Source organism: Apiotrichum porosum, assembly GCF_003942205.1.
Source record: "Apiotrichum porosum strain DSM 27194 chromosome Unknown scaffold_1, whole genome shotgun sequence".
NCBI lineage: Eukaryota > Fungi > Basidiomycota > Tremellomycetes > Trichosporonales > Trichosporonaceae > Apiotrichum > Apiotrichum porosum.
Window position 1 is genome coordinate 522,781 of NW_021167108.1, and position 20,803 is coordinate 543,583.

The 20,803-nt window shown below is 60.1% G+C and overlaps 7 protein-coding genes across 7 annotated transcripts; 4 read left to right on the plus strand and 3 right to left on the minus strand.

The window, feature by feature from the left end:
- Positions 1-1,192: 1,192 nt before the first annotated feature.
- On the plus strand, positions 1,193-3,557 carry EHS24_000178 (uncharacterized protein; the record flags this gene model as incomplete). The annotated part of the gene is made up of 8 exons (XM_028616015.1): positions 1,193-1,256; positions 1,310-1,384; positions 1,427-1,545; positions 1,609-1,636; positions 1,683-2,171; positions 2,211-2,377; positions 2,416-2,808; positions 2,847-3,557. 8 exons carry the CDS (start codon positions 1,193-1,195, stop codon positions 3,555-3,557), a joined length of 2,046 nt encoding a protein of 681 aa, XP_028479872.1.
- A 420-nt stretch (positions 3,558-3,977) lies between these two features.
- CTR3 (Copper Transporter integral membrane protein that functions in high affinity copper transport) lies at positions 3,978-4,589 on the minus strand (the record flags this gene model as incomplete). Its single annotated transcript, XM_028616016.1, has 2 exons — positions 3,978-4,393; positions 4,493-4,589. The coding sequence occupies 2 exons, from the start codon at positions 4,587-4,589 to the stop codon at positions 3,978-3,980; spliced, it is 513 nt and encodes a 170-aa protein (XP_028479873.1).
- A 1,085-nt stretch (positions 4,590-5,674) lies between these two features.
- Positions 5,675-6,523, plus strand: EHS24_000180 (uncharacterized protein; the record flags this gene model as incomplete). The annotated part of the gene is made up of 3 exons (XM_028616017.1): positions 5,675-6,014; positions 6,085-6,231; positions 6,363-6,523. The coding sequence occupies 3 exons, from the start codon at positions 5,675-5,677 to the stop codon at positions 6,521-6,523; spliced, it is 648 nt and encodes a 215-aa protein (XP_028479874.1).
- A 134-nt stretch (positions 6,524-6,657) lies between these two features.
- Positions 6,658-7,702, minus strand: TIF11 (Translation initiation factor 1A; the record flags this gene model as incomplete). The annotated part of the gene is made up of 7 exons (XM_028616018.1): positions 6,658-6,663; positions 6,718-6,775; positions 6,820-7,043; positions 7,278-7,381; positions 7,447-7,570; positions 7,620-7,631; positions 7,694-7,702. 7 exons carry the CDS (start codon positions 7,700-7,702, stop codon positions 6,658-6,660), a joined length of 537 nt encoding a protein of 178 aa, XP_028479875.1.
- A 408-nt stretch (positions 7,703-8,110) lies between these two features.
- On the plus strand, positions 8,111-9,528 carry EHS24_000182 (uncharacterized protein; the record flags this gene model as incomplete). The annotated part of the gene is made up of 5 exons (XM_028616019.1): positions 8,111-8,831; positions 8,892-8,939; positions 8,998-9,092; positions 9,158-9,370; positions 9,433-9,528. The coding sequence occupies 5 exons, from the start codon at positions 8,111-8,113 to the stop codon at positions 9,526-9,528; spliced, it is 1,173 nt and encodes a 390-aa protein (XP_028479876.1).
- A 1,019-nt stretch (positions 9,529-10,547) lies between these two features.
- Positions 10,548-14,848, plus strand: EHS24_000183 (uncharacterized protein; the record flags this gene model as incomplete). Its single annotated transcript, XM_028616020.1, has 2 exons — positions 10,548-10,564; positions 10,624-14,848. The coding sequence occupies 2 exons, from the start codon at positions 10,548-10,550 to the stop codon at positions 14,846-14,848; spliced, it is 4,242 nt and encodes a 1,413-aa protein (XP_028479877.1).
- A 388-nt stretch (positions 14,849-15,236) lies between these two features.
- Positions 15,237-19,962, minus strand: EHS24_000184 (uncharacterized protein; the record flags this gene model as incomplete). The annotated part of the gene is made up of 10 exons (XM_028616021.1): positions 15,237-15,573; positions 15,616-15,755; positions 15,809-16,632; positions 16,676-17,288; positions 17,342-17,621; positions 17,676-17,785; positions 17,830-18,521; positions 18,559-19,026; positions 19,077-19,267; positions 19,319-19,962. The coding sequence occupies 10 exons, from the start codon at positions 19,960-19,962 to the stop codon at positions 15,237-15,239; spliced, it is 4,299 nt and encodes a 1,432-aa protein (XP_028479878.1).
- Positions 19,963-20,803: the final 841 nt, after the last annotated feature.

The window sequence follows — 20,803 nt, forward strand, 5'->3', positions numbered from 1 at the left end:
GGCTTGTTTTGACAGAAGATAACGGAGGGGTAGTGATCCAAAAAGAAACGAGATGCCGGAAAAGAAAGATGGGCGACAGGGAGACCCGGAAAGTTAAAACGGGCCCGCGCGAGTGGCGAGACCGTCCGGGCGCGCGGGGGTGGGTGTGTGGCTCTCGGCTGTAGGCATGGGGGTGGAGTTATTCAAACGATCGACGTTTATCCGAGTGAAGAGACGACACTGTGTCCCGCCAAAACAATCTCAACAGTCGTTTGTGCGTGTCTTAGACGGTGTCGGAAGCCAAGGAGATGGCAGAACAATACCAGAAGCTGGTCGCATGCATGTTTGTCTCACACGGTCCCAGCGGCCAACCAACCTGTCGTGGCGCAACATGGGCCGCCTGGTCGTGTGCCGAAAGAGTGCTAATACGCTAATATCAAATATGGAAGTCCGTTTGCCTGCCCTGGGACGCTTCTAATGACCAGTTAGAAAAATCAAACATGACTGCACTCCTCCATCTATTAACCCTTTTGTACGATGCACAGCGTCGCAGCGCGGCACCCGATGGTCCCTTTCTATAGAGGCTCCAGCTCCGCGCTCTACAACACAAACCTGTCCCCTCGGAAGTTCCTCGGCATAGCCACCTCCCTTCGTTCCGCAGACTGCCACCAGCTCTCCACTCTGTGGGATTTCAAGTAAGGCATTTGAACATCTGCTTCCGTATATGACCTGATTTGGTTTACTATTGTATTCGATTATCACGGATAAGGAGGAGACGCGTTACACCAGCAGCAGCCTTCCCTCGCCGTCTTCCCTCCGTCCGTTATCGCGATGCAGGACACCGTACTGAGCCATCTCAACTCGATCCTAGCAGCTTGGGCACTTGACGCCTGATATGCACCTATGCGCGCCCTTTCAAAAGGTTCTGTCTCTGTCACTTCTGCTGCGCGCTGCGCATGTGCGTGTTTTAAATGATCAAAGCCACGTGGTTGCCCGCGCGGTCGCGCGGTCGCGCCGCCAGAACACAACTGTCGCCGTCATCGATGCAACCGCGCCGCAACTCCCCCTCATCTCTTTCCTCCCCTACCTTCTCTTCTCAGTTTCCAACAACAGACAAGCGGGAAAGGGACTGCTTACTGTTTACCGGTCCTCCCCTCCCCCTTCCTTTTCTTCCTCCTCCTCCTTATCCTTCGACTCGGTCTAGCTTGGCACCATGCGGCTCTCCCTTGCCGTCTTCGGCGCTCTGGCGGCGGCGTCCCACGCAGCGGCGTACACGGGTGCGTTGGCGCGCTGCGCACCATCTGCTGCGCACCTTGTGCTGACCATGCAGTCGCCATCAAGGACACGGACGACTACCGCGAGGTCTGCAACGGCATGTATGGCGGCGACAAGGCGTACATTGAGGGTGAGCTAGACGACCTTACTTTGAACCAAGCTGACGCAACAGTCGCGTTTGACTCTGGCTCCGATGGACAGGTCGCGCTCGTTATCTACGAGTGGACGGATGTCGACTATCTCGGCGTCGCGACCCCCGGGACGGAGGAGGATGCCTTTGGTTACCGTCCTGTATGTCTGCCGCGTGTGAACGTGGCTGGCGCCAATAGTTCTGAGTGCTGACTCCCCCCTTAGAAGACGTACATCTGTACGAGCTCGGCAGGTGAGTTTTGAGAGGTGCCGCTGTGACACGGTTGCTTACAGTACAGTGACCTCGGGTCTCTGCAAGACTGCGGAGCTTGGTTCGTTCATCGTCAACACCCCAGAGGGAGTGAACGCAACTTCAGTGTACACTACCCCGCTTCGCTTTGACGGCTCGAGTTCGAGCGGTGACTCTGCGACGACCACGACCTCGGCCGATATTGTTGAGGCTACTGGTAGCACCGACACTGCAGCCGTCGACGAAGGCGACGACTTTGCCGAGGGTAGCCCCAGGCGTAAGCGCGCTGGTGCGCCGGCACTCGCCGACTCTGAGAGCGCCGACGAGGACGACCCCGAGTCCGACGCTACAGACTCCAGCCTCGATGAGCCAGACTTTACGGAAGCCGAGGATGTGGACGGCACTACGCACGCTGCCGCTGCTGCTCTGGATGAAGAGCCCACCACAACCACCGATGCCGCTGAGAACGAGGCCGACGTTCCTCTCTACAGCGCACCGATCCACTACAACGTGCCCCACACTGGCTACTACTGTGTCGGTGAGTGTAACAGCGTGGAATATTGTAACTGACTGTCAGGCGTTGTGCCCGTGACGCTGCGTAGCCAGCGGTCTGAGATCCCGACGGTGATCGAGCGAACGCTCGAGGTTCGTGACTCTGCTGTCCACGCCGCGTATTCGGGCGCCGTGACGTTCAAGAACCAGTTCACCGGCGAGCTTTCTGCTGCCGAGTACCCCAAGATTATGGTGGGTTAGGGGCTTGTGCTTGAGCTAACTGCCCCCAGTTCTACGCCGTGCTCTCGGTCGTGTATATCCTTCTTGCCGCAGGCTGGGCCTTCCTTTGCTACCGACACTTCCGCGAGCTCCTCCCGACCCAGTACTACATCTCCGGTACCATTCTCTTCCTCAACGTCGAGATGCTGGCCCTGTTTGCCTACTACCGCTACATCAACAAGCACGGCGGCGGTGCCGGTTCGCTCGCCTTCCTTATCGTCATCTCCATCCTCAACGCCGCTCGCAACTCACTCTCCTTCTTCCTCCTGCTCATCGTTTGTATGGGCCTCTCCGTGGTCACCCCTTCTCTTGGCGCGGTTATGAACCGTGTCCGCCTCCTGACGGGTTTCCACTTTATCTTTGGCGTCATGTACGCGGTCGGAACTGTCAAGCTCGACATTGACGTAAGTTGTCGTATACCCAGCGGTAACTAACTTTCCAGACCGCTTCCCTCTTCCTTGTCCTTGGCATCATCTTCCCTCTCGCCATGACCCTTACCGCCTTCCTCATGTGGATCATCATCAGCCTCAACGGGACGATTCTCCACCTGCAGCAGCGCAAGCAAAACTTCAAGCTGCAAATGTTCCAGCGGCTGTGGCGTATCCTCATCATGTCCGTCATCGCCGTTGGCGGCTTCTTTGTTCTGTCGTCCATCTCGCTCTCGAACCGCCTCGACGAGGACTATGCCCCGAACAACTGGCGCTTCCGCTGGGTGCTGCTGGACGCGTCCCTTGCACTCATCTATCTCTCGGCCTTTACCGCCATTTCGTGGCTGTGGCGCCCGACTGAGAACAATGTGCGCTTCGCCATGTCCCAGGAGCTGGCGCAGGACGAGGCCGACGCCGAGGACTACGAGATCCACTCGCTCGAGCAGCCGCGCGAGCCCCTGGGCCTGGAGCCCGAGGATGGCCGTATCCGCCTGCACGGTGACGACGACAGCGACGACGACGACGGACCCAACAAGGGCCGCTTCCAGGGCGGCCAGGTGCACGATGACAACGTCGTCTTCTCCATGGGCGACGACAGCGACGACGAGGAAGCAGCTGCACCGGCGGCGCCCAACACGGCGTCCCGCCGCTCGAGCCGCAGTGACGGCTCGCGGAGCAGTGGCGAAGGCCGCCGTCTCCTTGCCTCGGGCAAGAAATCAGATTGATCAGTTTTTGTTTTATCCCAGCGAGCCCGATGTACCTCGCCCCCTCCCCCTCACCCCCCGCCCCCGCCCCCAACCGCACATGAATCTAGCAGGACCATGCATGCACATAGACTTGAGAACAGAGCCCCCGAGACGCGCATTGCTGTCCAAAACCACGCAACGCCAATATCCGGTGTGGCTTTAGCACGCGCAGCCGCTTTCTTGATTCTCCTCGCCGACAGTGTCCTTTGCAAAGAAGAGGTAGCCAAACGTGTGTCCGAAGAAGATGGCAAAGAGAATGGCGCCGTTGTAGTACATTCCCAAGAGCATGCTGTGGTTGGTTTGTTAGGACCGACTCGGGAACCGCGACGACGCGAACCGATGGGAGGACCGATGGGAGAGCACCGCCGCCACCCACCACCTCCGGTCTTCCACTGGCTTTCAGAAACTTACACGAGGAATGAAGCCGTAAACTGTGAACCGTACATGGAGGACCGCTGGGGAAGGAACATCAGTCATCTGTCCATTGGCCGGAAACTCGAGTGGCAGGGGAGCGGAGCTCAACGTCTGCGAGAACGAGCCTGTCGCACTCGCCACCAGGCCACCCACACCACTCACAATAGCCTGCTGGACCCAAGTGACCTCTACGCGCTTGGAACCCTTGGCCGTGGCCTCGATACGGGCACCAAGCGTGATACGCCGGTCATACTCGCGCGCGGCGCGACGGATCGCCTCGATGGCCATGCACAGAAAGAAGACGCCGATGACGGAGCCGGCAAACTGGCCCATGGTGCGGACGTGCCACGACTTGGACAGGAAGCATGCGTCGATCGTGGTCCAGTTCCACAGCATGGAGACTGGCAAGGTGGGTCAGTGATTCAGTGATGCATGACGACGCCCGAAAGCAAAGTGCAACGGCGGCGTGTGGCGGGCCGGACACTCTTGCTCTTACTCACTCTTACACGAGCCGCCGCCCATGTCCATCGCAGCCGCCGCGGTCGAGTTGGACGTCGAGTTGGTGCTCGACGTCATGTTCATGCCGGACATGTCCATGGTGTTGGGAGTGATGCGCTGAAGAGAAGAGAGAAGAGAGGAACGCTGGTGGGTTTAGGTGGTGGGAACGGCCTGCCATCGCGCCTTTAGTAGCCCCCCGTACCCCCCGCCCCATGCGCTGTGCGACGAAAAGCCAAGACCTGCTGGACCAGCTCAAAGCCTCTCGACAGTCCGGGCGCGCACGGGGTGTACGGCGTTCACGCAGGTCGCGCCAGCCGCGCGCAGTATCGCAAGCCGTGAGGCCAAAATCCAGTTCGTCGGCCGGAACCGGGGGTCAACACGCTGCAGGTGGCATGGAAAAGCGCCAAGCATTAATAGTCCCAAACAAAACGGTCGCGCGGCGGTGAGGCATTTCGACGTTTCACTGCTCCGGGACAGCAAATGCCGCTCGCCGACGCGGGGAAATCGGGCATCAGCTGTCAGCTGTCAGACAAGGTCAGAGTTTGGGACCTGCGACGCGTCGACGGACGGCAGTGGCAGTGGACGGCGGCGCGTGGATGTGCCACGTCTGCGAGGTGCGAAGGACGAAGGGAAGAGCGAAGTCAGGAGATATAAAGGTGACCGGTGCTTTATAGAACGCGACACACGGCCTTTTAAATGGCCTCCCTCTCTCGATCTCTCACCCTGTGCGCGCATTTCCGGGGCATTTTCGGTGTGCCGCCGATCGCGCGCCGGGGTCGAGATTAGGACCTTGACCATTTATCGGCGTCACTCCGAACTGACCTGGGTCAGAGTAAACGACAATGGCCACGCCGTAATGTACCACCGCAAGGAATATCTGCAGCCTCGTTAAGAACAAGGAGACGCCTGCATGCGCAGAACCGAGTCGAGCCACCGATTCATAGACCGGTTCGTTTGCAGGTGTGCGGATTAATCGCCACGAATGATCCGGGTCCCACCCTGCCAGCTGTGCCGTGCAGTCGTGTCCGCCAAGAAGGCACTCGACACGCATCCACGTCTCGGGTATTAGAAGGTCGGACAGTGTGTTGACGATTGCGCATCTCCCCACCTTTCAGCTCTCTTTTTCTCTCTGTCTCTCCCCCCTCCCCCACTAAACACCCACACGCACACGCTCACTGTTCACAATGGCTGTCAAGTGGAAGACCCCGCAGCTGGCCCCCAACGAGGCCGAGGGCGAGAGCGCCGAGGGCCTCCTGGGCATGATCGCGGGCAAGCCCTACCTCGCCGGCGACAAGTACGTGGACCGCGTGCGCGACAGCATGGTCGAGCCCCTCTGGCAGGCCAACCAGGAGCGCGACATGGCCAAGCGCATGGTCATCTTTAGGAAGCACATCGAGTTCCGTGAGGGCCCCCGCAAGCGCGCGTTCATTGCCGCGCCGTTTACCTGCGAGTACGGCTTCAACATTTCGTTTGGCGACGACTCGTTCTGTGGGCCCAACTGCACCTTTCTCGACGTGTGCCCCAGTGAGTCAGAGTGTTCATGCAGCGGAGTGGTCTGTATGTGTGTGTGTGTGGTGTGCTGACTGGTCGCAAGTCTGGATCGGCGACAGGACCATGATCGGGGCCAACACACAGCTGTACACCCCGCAGCACCCCATCATGCCCGAGGAGCGTGATGGCCTCAACGGCGCCGAGTGGGCCAAGCCCATCACCATTGGAAACGACTGCTGGATCGGTGGCGGTGAGTGAAGGTGCAGCGGTGGAGGCACCACGCCGGCAGACACGCGACACTCGTTCGGTGGTGTCTCCTGGACCAGCCTGGTCAACAAACAGCTTAGCAAGCATCACACGCGCACGAGCTGACTTGCGCAGGTGCCATTATCCTCGCCGGTGTGACCATTGGCGACGGCTGCACCGTCGGTGCCGGCTCGGTCGTGACCAAGGACGTCGAGCCGCGCTGCGTTGTCGTTGGCAACCCTGCCCGCGTGATCAAGCGTCTCCCCGAGGCCGTCAAGAACGGCAACGTCGAGTAGAGAGAGAGAGAGAGGGTATACTTTGTAGATATATGTTGCCGCTATGCAACAAAGCAAGAAGGAACAGCGAGCGCCATGGGTTTGAGAGTCTTAACCACAATGCATGAATGAGCGGGGCTCGCAGCCATTTTATATCAAAGCTACAGGCCAATGCCAAATTCTTTTTGTTGTGCAACATGGGATAGGACACATACTGCCATACTGGCGGATGCAAGCGTGACGGCCATAACGGCGTAGTAGACGCAGAGCTCTCTTGGAACGGGTTAGCAAGACGACACAGCAGCGGCGACGGTAACCCACAAATGTCGTCGATCTCGGCCTCCTCGAACTCGACACCACCCTCCTCGTCGGAGAAACCACCCTCCTCGCCGCCCTCGTTGATCTGGAAGTCGGACTTGAGCTCGCCGTAAGTCTTGAGCGAACGGGCCTCGTCGGGGGTGTAGCGGTGGATAACGTCTGCCTTGTCGTCCTGGAAGTCACGGAGCGAGAGAAGGATAATGTCACCCTGGGTGATCCACACCTGGGAAGGCTGTTAGCAGCTGTTTGCTTGCACACACGCGAGACGAGTAGGGCGGAGCCAAAGAAAGAACAATGGGCGGTATTGTCTCCATCGTGATAGGCCTTTTGCCTTTGCTGCTTTGTTGCCCCATAAACCGATGACGCACGGTCGCCAGTTGGACAACGGCAGGTGGCAACTCCTTTTGCAGACAAACAGAGATGTGTTGTGTGGGGGGCAGAAGCAGGCAATGCTCACCTTCTTGCGCATCTGACCACGGATCTGGCCAAGACGCGTCTCGCCGTCCTGGCACTTGGCCTCCAAGCGGCCGTTACCGAGCATCTTCACGACCTGAGCGTACTCTAACTCGTTAGCGAAAACGAGGTCTCCGTGTGCGTCCCAAACAAGCCCTCTCGCGTCAACGCACCCTGGCCATCCTCCTTGAAGACGAGCTCGCGCTTGTCATCGTCACCGTCGTTCTTTCCCCTCCTGCGGTTCTTGCCACCCTGTCTTTGGTCAGTCTTTTGGGGCTTCCTTTTCCCGGAGAGACTCTGATGGAGAGTAGACTCTCCGGGGTCCGGGGTCACGGCGGCGGCGTACCTTTCCCTTAGCCTGCAGCATGTCAGCATAGTGTCCACGAGGATGGCTATCGCGCGTAGCTGATGGGTGCGCACCTTGGGCATGTTTGATAGATGTGTTTAGAGTGTTAAACGGACTGGGACCGCTGGCTTCTCTCGTCGACCTGAACAATGGCGCCGCGGGGAGCCAGCGTGTCTTGCAGATTTGGGACCGCGCGCACAAAAACGGATAGGCACGTGACCTGCAAATGACGCCTAATTCATAGTATGGTCCATTTGGCCATTTGCACCACTATTTGCCATTTGCCATTTGAATTCTGATGCCGTCGGTGGGTGCGTTAAGTGGGTGGCGTCAACTCTGTCACTTCGGTCTCATGGTGCGTACAGTCACGCGCGCGCGCGGTGAGCTGGTACGCTGCTGGCTGCTGGCTGCTGGCTGCTGGCTGCCGGGTTACATGACCCATCACTCGCACCTTGTTGTTGCTTCCTCCCTCACACACAGGCTTGCCTGCCATGCCGCCAGCAGGCTCGCGCTCGCCATCACCACACGTCTGGTCCACCACAGACACAGTCCCTACCTTGGCTGACATTGCACTTCCACCTCGACGCCGCCTGCGCGACGGCTCCACCTCGACCGCCTCGTCCCGCAGCAACGGTACAAGCTCACGGCCACCCGCAAAGTCTGCCAAGCGCACGCGCTCAGAGCGCTCGGGCTCGTCCCGCAGTGACCATCTAGGCGATCCTCAAGATCCCAACCCCAGTGGTGCTGTGCCCTCTCGCACCGCTGAGGAGAGCAGGCGCCTCCCAAAGCTCAACCCTCGTGCCCGTAGCACCTTGTTCTACAGCAGCGATACCGACAGCGGCAGCGACGGCGACGACAAGGACGGCGCAATGGAGCGCGAGACGAATGACGCACAGAAGCGTCAGCGCGATGAGTACCAACTCCCGCCCGAAGTTGCGCCCACTTCGGCCTCGACACCGTCAACTGGTGATCCAGGTGAACGCCGATTCACAGCTCAAGAGAAGGGCAAAGGACGCGCCGTCGCCCCCGCTTCGCCGTCCCCCGGGCCCGAGATCGTGACAGTTTCCGACGACGAAGAAGAAGAAGACGTCCCAGGAGCCGACTTTGACGAGAGCATTCAGTTCATCTCCTCTACACCAGCTTCTGAACCTGTCGCCGCCGAGGAGGAAGTGGAGGGCATTATCGACGAAGATAGCTCCCTGAGCGCCTTTAGTGAGCAACCGCGATATGTCCATGGGAGACCAGTAACCCAGTATGACTGACACTTTACAGCGTGCCCCGTCTGCTTCTGTGCCCCAACAAACCCGCGTTCACACCATGGTATGTCCTACCCAACCTGTCACTGCCTGCACACGAAAGGGCTGACCTCGTCTCGTAGCGGTCACGTGCTCTGCTACTCTTGCCTCCACTCGTCTCTCCTCGCCTCCATCCAGCGTACCCCCAACCCATGGCCTGCACCCCAAGGTCCGCCACGTAACCGTGGACGAGGCCGTGGCCGCGGCCGTGGTCGCGGTCGTGGAGCCAGCAGTGCGCTCCAGCCTGCCGAGTGGGGTCGGGACGCACTGCGCGACGCCATCGAGACGGAGCGCGACGACCGACTCCGCGCGGACCTTGCTGCCCAAGGAATGGACCAGGCCGACGCCGAGGCGGTGATCGACTTGCACCACGACGAAGCTGAAGTCAAGATGGAGAACCCACTCAAGGGCCTTTGGGATCTGGAAGCCGGTTGGGTTATTGAGGGAGAATGTCCAGTAAGTGTGGCGTAGATGGAGGGAGACCTTGTGGACGAGTTAGGTGTCTGACGCCACTGCAGGTGTGCCGCAAGCCTATTGCCGGTGGCCTGGGACCACTGGGCTCTGGCATCGGCGGGGTCACCGTCATCGAGACCAGGGTCATGTTTGCGACGTAGTAGAAGTTTGACGGCACCCACCCACACCCCCGGGCCGCCGCCGCCGCCGCCCCAATAGCCCCGCCAAACTGTGTACAAGTCTGAGCCTCATGATGCGGCATATACGTGTAGTTAACGAGTCGGCTGTCGCCCCTCGTTCATGTTGTTGTGGATGTGAATAGCAAAAGTACAGTATACCCATGCGGTGCAACGGTGTGGACGACGCTGTGGCTTGTGGAAAGGGCCAGAATGTCGGGCAGAAACCTGTGGCCCGGCGGGTTGTTGGTCAGCCTCACTGGAGATCTGCGCCTTTGTTCGGTCTTGAGCCCCTTGAGCCCACGCATGCCGCGCGTGGGTGCAATCTGCACTGTGCACGCACTATGAGCGCAATGCCGCAGGGCATATGGCCCCCCAGGACAGCACCCAGGAGAGCACCTAGCACACCCGGGTTGCAGGACCTTTTTGGCCAGGAGCATTTGGTTTTTTATCTTGGCGTGCGGCACCGGCGCGCACCGGCCAGCCGCGGGTGGACGGCGAGTGGCCGCGAGTGGCTCCGTTTGCCACCGTTTGCCACCGTGGGCCGCCGGGAGAGGTCGGAAAAAGGTCGATGCAGCGATGGAAGATTGTGGGCCGTGACTGTTTGAGTCAGTTGTCGCCGCTCGGCACAAGGCTTCTGGCAGCGGCTCGGCACACGGCGCGCGTCGTTTTCAGAGAGCTCTCTGTGGTCTCTGTTGCTCTCTCTCTGTCTCGTATCTGCCTCCTCCTCTGCGTTCCCTCTCTCCCCCACCCATCTCCCCCGCCGCCTCTCTCTCGCTCTCTCGCTAGATCCATCCACGGGCGACTCACTCTCGCTCCCACCGCCGTCCGCTCTTGCTCGGACCGTCGGCACAAGAAAAACACACTCAACCCTTTCCTTCATTCCTTTCACTTTAACTGTGGTGACTCCCTTCCCTCGTCCACCACTCTCCCACCCCACCCCCCTCCCAACAACAACACACACAACCCAGCCCTAGGGCTGAGGTCCATCCAACACCACCAACATGCTCACCAAAGCTGCGTGAGTGACCTCGCGACTCACCTACCTATACCTACACCTCCATACTCACATTGCCACAGCACCCACATTAGGCCGCTGTTGCGTCTGCATCAGACCGCACATGCCCAACCCGACCTCTTCACCTCCAACCCTTCCCTCCTCCACCACTTCCAGGGCCCCGGCGTCAGCAACACTCTTGTCGCCGCGCAGACAGCACAGGCTGCCTCGGGCTCGTCCGGCGCTGCCGGCGGCGCAGGTCGCTCCGGATACTCTGGCGCTTCGAACGGTGGCGGGTACACTGGCCATGCCCGCGCCTTCCTCAGCCTCCCCCAAGGCCCCGCCGCCGATGCTACAAGTGTCTCGTCGTCGTCGGACGACAAGCAGCAGGACGCTGCCACTGCCCGCCAGCTCGCCCACCTCCAGCTCAAGCAGCGCATCACCTCGCGCCGCGATGAGAGTCCTCCCGTGCGCACCGTCATGCTCCGCGACCAGATGGCTGCTCGTGCCGGCTCGCGACCAGTCACCCTCATTGAGATGGAGCCCGTGGCCGAGGAGCCCATGAGCCCCAAGCGCAGCACGATTGCGTACCCGGCCTGGGCTGCTCTGCCCGACAACGCCGCTGCTGGCGGCGCACTGTGGCTTCCCGGTGCCGCACCGCGCCCGATGGGTGCCCGCGCGTTCTCGACCCGTACGCGCCCCACAGCGCAGCTCGTGTCGTCTGTGCCCACCCCGGACCAGAGCCGCATCGACCAGCCCAACCGTGTCCTGATGGACCTGGCTGGTCTGGACATTGGCCGTCCTGTCTCGCCCATCGCGCGCGGCGCCGGCCGTGTGCGTCGCAACTCGACCCACTCGCACTCGGCTCCCAGCAGCGACTCGCACTCGGGTGTCCTTCCCGCTCAGAGTGTCGAGCTTGACAACGCCATCCGGAATGCCATTGGCGCCGCATTCAATGCTGGCGACAGGGAGATTGTGCACAAGCTGATCGAGCACTACCGCTTGCCCCGCACCGCCGAGGCCAAGTTTAACGCCGACCCCAGCCTCGCCAAGTACCCTCTGCCCAACGACTACTCGACCGCGACTTACGACCGCTGCATCCAGACTCTTATGTCGCTCCGCAGCCGCGGCGAGTCCATTGCCCCGATCTTGGACTGCTACAACGAGATGCTCGAGCGTGACGTCCTCCCCAGCGTCAAAACCATCAACATCGTCATCGACGCTCTCTGCCGCCGTGACGAGGACGTTTCCCTTGCATCGCACCGCTGGGCTCGTCACACCGCGTGGCAGGCGTTCAAGCGCGACCAGCTGCACATTGCTACCGAGGAGACTCCGGCTGACCACGCCGCTTCGGACGCCATCGAGGCCTACCAGAGCGAGCACAACTTTTCTTCGGCACTCAGACTCCTCATTGCCAGCCCGCGCAAGCTGGAGACCATGGACGAGTCCCTGCTCACCGCTGCGCGCGCATCAATGGGCCTCCCATTCGCCCCCACCATGGAGTCCGCAGTGACTGTGCTCCAAAACGCTGTGGGTCGCAGCTCGCGCCTCAGCATCTTCGCCGACACCTTTGACATTCTGTCCTACGGAACGCCCAAACAGCTGTCAACGGTCAGCACTTATTGGAAGCTGTTCGAGACCAAGCTCAAGGCCGCCGCCTCATTGAACAAGGACCTCACCCGCGACAGTGCAGAGATCCAAGAGACCTACCTCGCTGCCATCCGCGCGTTTGTTGCTGTTGGCGAGACAAAGTTTGCCAAGGAGCTCGCCCAGTCGGCCAACGACCGCCACGACAAGGGCAAGTACCTCGGCGCTCTGATCAATGGCTCGTGCAAGCACGGCGACCTTGATCTTGCCTGGGAATCGTTCAACGCAGGCCGCACCGCTTGTATCCCGACTGAGGACCTGTACGAGCTTACCGAGGCACTGGCCAAGGCTGGTCGCGCCGAGGACACTGTTACCGTCATGCGCCACCTCATGGACGACATTGCCACCGACCGTCCCGGACAGAAGATTGAACGTGCCCGCATCCTTAGGGCCTATGGCTATCTCCTTGGCTACGCCATCAATTCCGAGGACCCCGCTGTTCGCGACGCTGCCCTCACGGGCGCCACGGACATCCACACCGTCTCCTTCCCCCGCTGTGACACCGCGGTGGTGCTCAAGCACATTGAGCTTTTGATTGCTGCCGGTCGGTTCACCGATATCCCTCACGTCCTCATTCGCTACGCCCGTCGCGAGACCAACGACGTGGCCGACATTTGCGACATGATCGGTGTCACTGCTTGCTCGCCTGCCCCGATCAGCGTTGTCCTTGACACAGTTCGCGCCGCTGCCCGTCTTGACGTGCAAATTTCGTCCAAAGTCATGAAGCCTGTTACCCCTCACATCATCGACAAGTACAGCGCCACCCGCACCACTACCGCTGTCCAGGACCTTGGGCTCACGCATGACCAGTGGTTCCGTCTTCTCGATACGTTCAACGCTCTGCCACGCGAGTACATCGAGGCCAACACCGCCACTGTCGAGGGCTTCTTCACGGACCTCGCGGTCGTCCAGCAGGGTCGCATCCCCCTCCCTGCTTCGTTTGTCAACTCGCCTGCGGCCTCTAAGCTCGCCAACACTCTCACCGGCCTCGTTGGCAACGAGCGCTCCGCCGAGCTCCTCACTGCTGCCTTTGGCGCCAACGCTGCAGTCCTTCTCCCCACCCCTGCAGCTTCGGCTGGTTCGTCGGCGCCGTCGTTTACTCTTCCGCCCACCCCCATGTCGGCCGACGCTCCTCCTTCAACCCTCCAGCCGGCATCTGCCCACACCCTGCACTTCTCGGGCGGACTTAACGCGATGATTGAGCGCATGTCTTACGGCCAGCCCGGCACCGGCAACATCGTGACTCCCACCGCCGCCTACACCGCCGTCCGCCAGGGCCTTGCCAACAACGAGGTCCCGTCGCCCGAGAACATTGGTCGTCTGATCGTTACCATTGCGCGTACCGGAGACGAGCCCAAGGTCAACGAGCTCTACTCGCTCGCCCAGGTCGTCCTTGCGTCGTGCGTCCCCAAGGAGCGTGCTCAGGCCCGCGGTTGGTGTGCCGTCGAGGACGCCATGATCACCGCTCGCTGCTACCTTGGGCACCTCGAGCAGGCCGGCATGCACCGTGCACGTATCATCGAGGCCGGTATGGCTCCCACCGCCGACGCATACGCTACCATGATTGCCTCTTCGCGCGACTCGACCGACGACGCCCTCGTTGCCCGCGAGCTCTTTGACGAGAGCCAGGCCCTCGGCGTCGTCCCTCACCTCTACCTCTACAACACCATCATCTCCAAGCTCTCCAAGGCTCGCAAGGCCGAGGTCGCTCTCGAGCTCTTCAACCACATGAAGGCTGCCGGTATCCGTCCCTCGTCTGTCACCTACGGCGCTGTCATCAATGCTTGCTGCCGTGTCGGCGACGCCGAGAGCGCGGCTGTCCTCTTTGAGGAGATGTCGTCGCAGCCCAACTTCAAGCCCCGTGTCCCTCCTTTCAACACCATGATGCAGTTCCACCTCCAGACCCGCCCGTCGCGCGACCGTGTCCTCTACTACTACGAGGCCATGCGCAACGCCGGTGTCCGTCCCTCGGCCCACACGTACAAGCTCCTCCTCGACGCCTACGGCACTCTCCCCACTGTCGACCTGGCTGCCATGGAGCGCGTCTTTGGTGACCTGTGCGCCGACCGCCACGTTGCCGTCCAGGGTACTCACTGGGCTTCCCTCATCACTGCCTACGGTCTCCACTCTGGCGACGTCGAGCGCGCGCTTGAGGTCTTTGAGGGCATCGCCAAGCACCCTTCCACCAAGCCCGGCTCGGCTCCCGAGCCCGTGGTCTGGGAGGCGATCCTCAACGTCCTTGGCCAGCGCGGTACCCTCGAGCAGCTCGACGCTTTCCGCACCCGCATGACTGCCCAGGGTGCCCGCTCGACTGCCTACGTCTGCAACGTTCTCATTGCCGGTTACGCCCGCCACAGCCAGTTCCACCGTGCCCGCGAGGTGTTTGAGAGCATGGCCGACTCGCTCACCGGCGTCGCAGCTCCCAACAACCACCCTGCCCTCCTCACCTCGTCGGGCCACGCCAAGCCTTCGGCCGTGACCGTCGAGCCTACGAACGTCGTCTACCGTGAGCCCTCGACATACGAGGCCATGGTCCGCGCCGAGCTCAAGGCCGAGGACCGTACCGCCGCCGAGGACGTCCTCCGCCGCATGCAGGACCGCCGCTACCCAGTCGCCGTGTGGATGAAGGCTCGCGCCATCCTCGACGAGGTTGTCCTCTAAGCGAGTTTTCACACCCCCAAAACACCCATACGGACACTAGAGGGCACCTGGCGCTGGACGCGGGCCGACCACTGTAATATCACCCCCCCAAACACAATTACACAGCAAAGCAACAATGCAAAGGAGGAAAAACGGAGCCAGAAGTATAGTAGTAGCAGTCTTACAACTCTTCACACCTGTCATCATATCGGGCTTTCAGATATAAACCCAGCACCACATCACACCACACCACTCAGAATGTATTCTTATTGCACGGAAAAGGACGAACGGGAAGCAGCAGCAGCAGAGAGAGGAAACGTTCTCGGCGATGACCATTGAATACCATTGATAACACCCAGATGTTCGTTCCCAGATGACCTCTATAGCCCAACTCCCAACTCCGTTCCCTCTACCTAAACCCGCCCACCTTGGCCGAAATGGCCAGATACGCGACAAACCGCCACGCAAACGCCGTCGCGAGGACGATGCCCACATACATGGCCGTGCGGAGGTCGTTCCACCCAAACAGGGCCAGCATCTGCTCTCCCGTCGTCGCGACACACTGGCCATCGGCAATGTCTTGGTCGGAACACGTGAATTCCAGGCCGACACACTCGTTGATGACCTGCACGAGGACGGCGCCCTTGACGCACGTCGCCCACGCGACGGCCGCGAGCCAGTCGGGCAGTGACAGCGAGACGACACCCGAGATTTGCGCGGCGAGGGAGATGAATGTCGAGATGAGCCTGTGGGGCAGGTTAGACGTGGGAACCATCACAATAACCTACGTCACTGTAAGGCCCTCGACACTGATCCATGCGCCAAAGAGCATGCTGAAGCTTTCGCCCATGTGCAAGAGACAGAAGATGGTGACAAAGTATTCGAAAAAGATGCGCACGCTCGTCTGCATGCCTACGCCGACGTTCATCTGTTGGGAGGAAGAAAGTTAGGACTGCACTAGGAGAGTGTGGCGTAACTTACGATGGCACTGTAGGCCAGCGCGCCAAAGATCTGCGGACCAATCTCGACGAGCGAGTACATGAGCACAAACGTCGCGGAGCTGTACCGCGCCGAGCTGTTCGCCTCGTGAAAGTACAGGTCGCGTTCTGGCGGAAAGATGGCCACGGCATTGAGGACGCCGACGAACGCGAGCGCCGTACTCGACTGGATCGTGATACCGATGCGGTCCTGCGCGCCCTGTGGACCATGTGTGAGGCGCTGGAAGAAGAAGATGAACAAGGCGCCGACAAACGGCGCCTGCATCCACCGGTTCATGAACACGCCCTTTTGGCGCCAGATGTTGGTCCAGTGCCGCACGAGGACGACGGGGAGCGCGATGCGCATGGGTGTCGTCTTGGCGCCCGAATGGATCTCGTCGGTCGTGTTGAGCGTCGACACGTCCTCGTCGCCCGTCTCTTTCGCCTCGTACGTCGACCAGGTGGCCACCATGTCGCCCACGCGCTTGGCACTGGCGCCGTTCAGCGCCGGCCGAGGGTCGACACTGACAATGTCCAGCAGGTGGTCGGCCGGGTTGAAGAATTCAGTCGGCATCGGGTATCCGATAGATGTAAAGTATGGGATGGCGTCGGCGCGCTTGCCGCTGTATGCGACGTGGCCGCCACGGGCGAGCAAGGTGACGTTGTCGGCGAGCTTCCAAATGTCCGAGCGGGGCTGGTGGATCGTGGCAATGACTGTGCGGCCCGTGGCGGCAATGTCCTTTAGCACCTGCATGACGCTCAGCGCAATGCTGCTGTCGAGGCCAGACGTGGGCTCGTCGACGAGGAGCACTGCGGGATCGTTGATCACTGGCAGGTGAGTCCACTTGTTCACACGTGAGCTGGAACCTACTCTGTACAGCAAGCGACAGGCGCCGCTTTTCTCCTCCGGAAATACCCTTGATCAACTGACCACCCACAGGCAGGTCGGCGCAGTCCTTGAGGCCAAGCATGCGCAGGACCGTCTCGGCACGTGCAATCTTCTGCTTCCTGGGCATGTCCTGCGGGAGACGCAGAATGGCAGCGTACCGCAGCGTCTCGCGGACCGTGAGGCTGGGGAGGTGCCAGTCGTCTTCCTGTTCCACAAACGCCACATTGCTCATGGACAAGTGGGTGGCCGCCTGGCCGTTGAAGAGGATCTCGCCCTTGAGGTAGAAACCGGCCAGTGCGCCAGCTTTCAACTTGCGGCTGGCAAGAAGTTGGAGAAAGGTCGACTTGCCGGCGCCTGACGGACCGAGAATGGCAGAAACCTGGCCGGGAGGGAAGGTAACGCAGATGTCTTCGAGAATGACCTTTTTGGAGCTCTTGAGCAGACCGCGACCACGGCGTTCCCATGCCAACGAAAGATGCCGGGCACTGACACTGATGAGGTCACGCGTCAGGTGGCTGTCTGCCACATCCGCCTGCTTGCCGCGATGGTGCGAGTCAATCTCAGAGGCGTGGCGCACACCGCCAGCGTGCCAGGCCTGGGTGGGTCAGCTACAAAGGAACTTGGTGCCAACCGACAGCTGCCACATACCCATAAGATGAGGCACGAGAACGCATACTCGAACAGCGCAAACGCGATCAGGCCACCAAACCACGCGCCAATGTTGGTATCGAGGTTGAACCTGAACGACCGCAGCACATTGTTGCCATCACACTGCTCGAGGTTGGCCTGTGAGACGGACGGACACGCGAATGTACGGTCCTTGAACAAGACCGTGGCGACGATGCGGAAAGAGTAAAAGTATGGCGACAGCCAGCGGATCCAGGCTGCGTACACTGGGGGCTCGACAAGAATGAAGCCCGCAGACAGGCTGGTCGTCAGCGACTGGTAACACCGGTGTGTGGGGGGTTTGGGGCAAACGTACAGTTGAAAGATGTTGATGGCATTCGCCACAAGACTTGCCACGGCAAACTCTCGTGTCACGGCTGCAGCGAACAGGGCGAGGCCCTGCGTCGCAAACTGAACAAGAATAGTCTGGAGCATCAGTATTGTGCTCGTCTTCCATGTGGTGGACTCACAGACGCAATGATGGTGAACAGACGACTCGCAATCTCGTCCATTCGCAGCTCGGCCATGAAGTAGACCAGAATGATGTACACTGTGGGCGAAAAGACTGCTGGGGCCAGGTAAGAGAGCCAGTCCGAGATGACATACGGCACCACGTCGTAGAGATTGTCCTCGCGCTCGCGGTCAAAGATTACCAGATCGGTACACCACTTGTAGACCCAGAAAACCTGTTGCAGGTAGAACACGGACGGCATAAACTGGAAAGAGAGGTTCTTGAGCGACTGGATACCCTGTGGGGTCTCGGGTATCTTGTAGAATGTCCCGCCGATAAAGCACCCAAGGGCCACGCCTTGGAAGCACAGTCCGAACAGGATGGGTACATTTCGATAGACATTGCGATGAGCGCGTGCTGTAAGGATGCGGGTTTGTAAAAACCACCCGGGGCGCTTCGAGTCCACGGCCTGAATGCTGACTGTCCGGTGCAGTTCGTTGACCTCTTGGGAATGAGACGAGGAATGACGCGCGAGGGGGTGGTTCGTTGGTACGACGAGGTGCGAGTGGGACAGTAAAGCCAGCTGGTTCTTGCCACTGCTGACTTGAAGATGGGCCTCCCACGCATTTGTCAACGCAGAGACACGTGCCTTGCTCTCCTCTTCGTTTTCTACCGTTCGGTTATCGATCGAGCAAAGGTCGATAAGGAAGTCTATCGTCAGCTTGCAAGTCGGGGAGTACGAGCTTACCTAGTGGGTTGACATTGTCCTCGAGGGTGTGGCCCAGCTCGGCAAACCACGGGAGACACAAGCTTCGCATCCCGGAATACACGACTTTGCCCTTTGAGAGAAGGCAGATGCGGTCAAAGAGCTCAAATGCGTCCGAGCGAGGCGCGTGGATAGACAGAATGACTGTTCGGCCTCGACGCGCCAGAGCGTTGAGTGTGCGGAGAAGGAGGTACGATGTGTACGCGTCGAGACCTGAGGTCGGCTCGTCCAGGATCAACACTGATGGCAAGGTGACGAGTACGCAGCCGATGGAGAGTCTTCGCTTCTCGCCGCCAGAGATACCCTTTCGCAGGGGACCACCAACGACAGTGTCCGCGGCATCTCGCAGGCCCAGCTCGTCAAGAGTCTCTTCCACAACAACGTCGATGGTCTCGCGCGAGAGGCTAGTTGGAAGACGGAGTCGTGCCGCATATGTGAGGGTTTCACGCACTGGTTGGGTGAGCGAGCGTTCGCTGTTTGTCACCGGTAAATACACCTACCTGTCAAACACTCGACGAGGTAGTCTTGCTGTCTCACGAAGCCGATTCTGCGCCGGGCCTCGCGGTGCCCAAGAGGGTTGCCACCCCGCGAGGGAACGTATTGGACATCACCAGCTCGGACCGGGAGGTTGGCCAGACGGTGAGCTACGGCGTTGAGGAGCGTAGTTTTGCCGGATCCCGAGCCGCCGAGACTGGTCACGATTAGCACGTACTCGGCAGCTTAGTGTGCTACAGCTACTCACATTGCGAGTACTTCTCCAGATGCACACGTGCATGACACATCTGACAGGATCGTTTTGCTGGCTGCCGTCTCCTTGTCTGCAGTTTCCAAGCTGGCGTCGCCGAGAAGCTTGGCAGCCCGGCCAATGTACCATGACAAAGGGTCGTACGGCACTCCGACTGTCAGGCCCTCGACGTCCAAGTCGAACGGCGGTGGTGGTGGGAGATTGAGCAGTGCAGAGGGGACCTGCGTTGCTGCCTCGGCGTCGGCGACAAGAGTCTTGTTGGTGACGCTCGGATCGCTGCTGCCGGCAAGGTCTGACTTTTCGTCGATGACGTCCGCTCGCTCGGGCACGAGCGCAGCGGCGCTGGCGGCAGCAGCTGCCAGCTTGATGGGCGGGCCCGGCACTGTTGGAGCTGATCGTGTCGAGGTCGTGACCTGTGCTGAGGGAGTCTCTTGCTCTGTTGTCGACGACATACTTGGCCGCGCAGTGTAGTATGGGGGAGAAGCGGGACCGTTAGCAGGCGACATTGTGCCTGTTGGGGTGACGTCGCTGTTGCTGCTGTTGTTGTTGTTGTTGCTGCTCGAGCTGCCGTCGCTCGTGTCAATGAACTCCTCCACCTCGTGGAACACCAGTTCCGAATGAGGCGGGGGAGGGTCAGCCATTGCTGTTATAGTCGACTGAGTGAGTGTTTGGAAGCGACGCGGGCATTTCGTGGACGGCCATGGCTGCTTTGCTGTTGCCTTGTGGTGCATGGCCGACTAAGGAACACGGCGAGTGGAACGGGCAGTTTATGGACCGACGGCACGCGGCGTGGCTGCCGTATTTGTATTCAGCCTTGACCGTAATACAAAACTGTGTGGGTGCTTTCTAATACGTTTGCTAATGACCACTGATTCGATAAGGGATTCACCGCCTCCGCAGAAATGGCCGCGCTTTGCGTTGCATGTGGTGCTCGCCATGTGTTTGCACGTCGCCGAAACGTCGAAACCAACTCGGTAAATGAGTTCCAAGCTCGGTACTGGATGTGGCTCTGTGGCTCTGTAACATCAATCGCAGATCAGCGATTTGGATATCAGCGAGATTTGCCTTCCTCAGCGTCGATGCCCAACCCGCATGCCGCATGCTCAATCTGTGAAGCAGTGCTATCCAGTCTATACTGGGCCTGTTATCTTGCGGCTGGCCAACTTTGGCACACTGTTTTTACACCTAGTGGACGCCGGCGTCATCGGGCAAAGGCCGACGCGCACCGGCCGCAGGACGCCTTGCTGTCATGGTCTCAGGCAAGACGAACTCACGAGTCTCCATGAACAGTCGCACTTTGCCCACGCCGTCCGCGGCCCCGGTGTGGAGCATGTGTTCTGCATGTTCTGTGCATTTGTTATCCGCTTCGGAAAGTCCACTTTATACCTGGAGTTGTGAAGCAGTGTTGCTCTTGTCATTCCGACTTGAGCCGCGGTCGTCACGTCTCCGGCCCTCCGCAAGTGTTCCATAGGCCATACATAG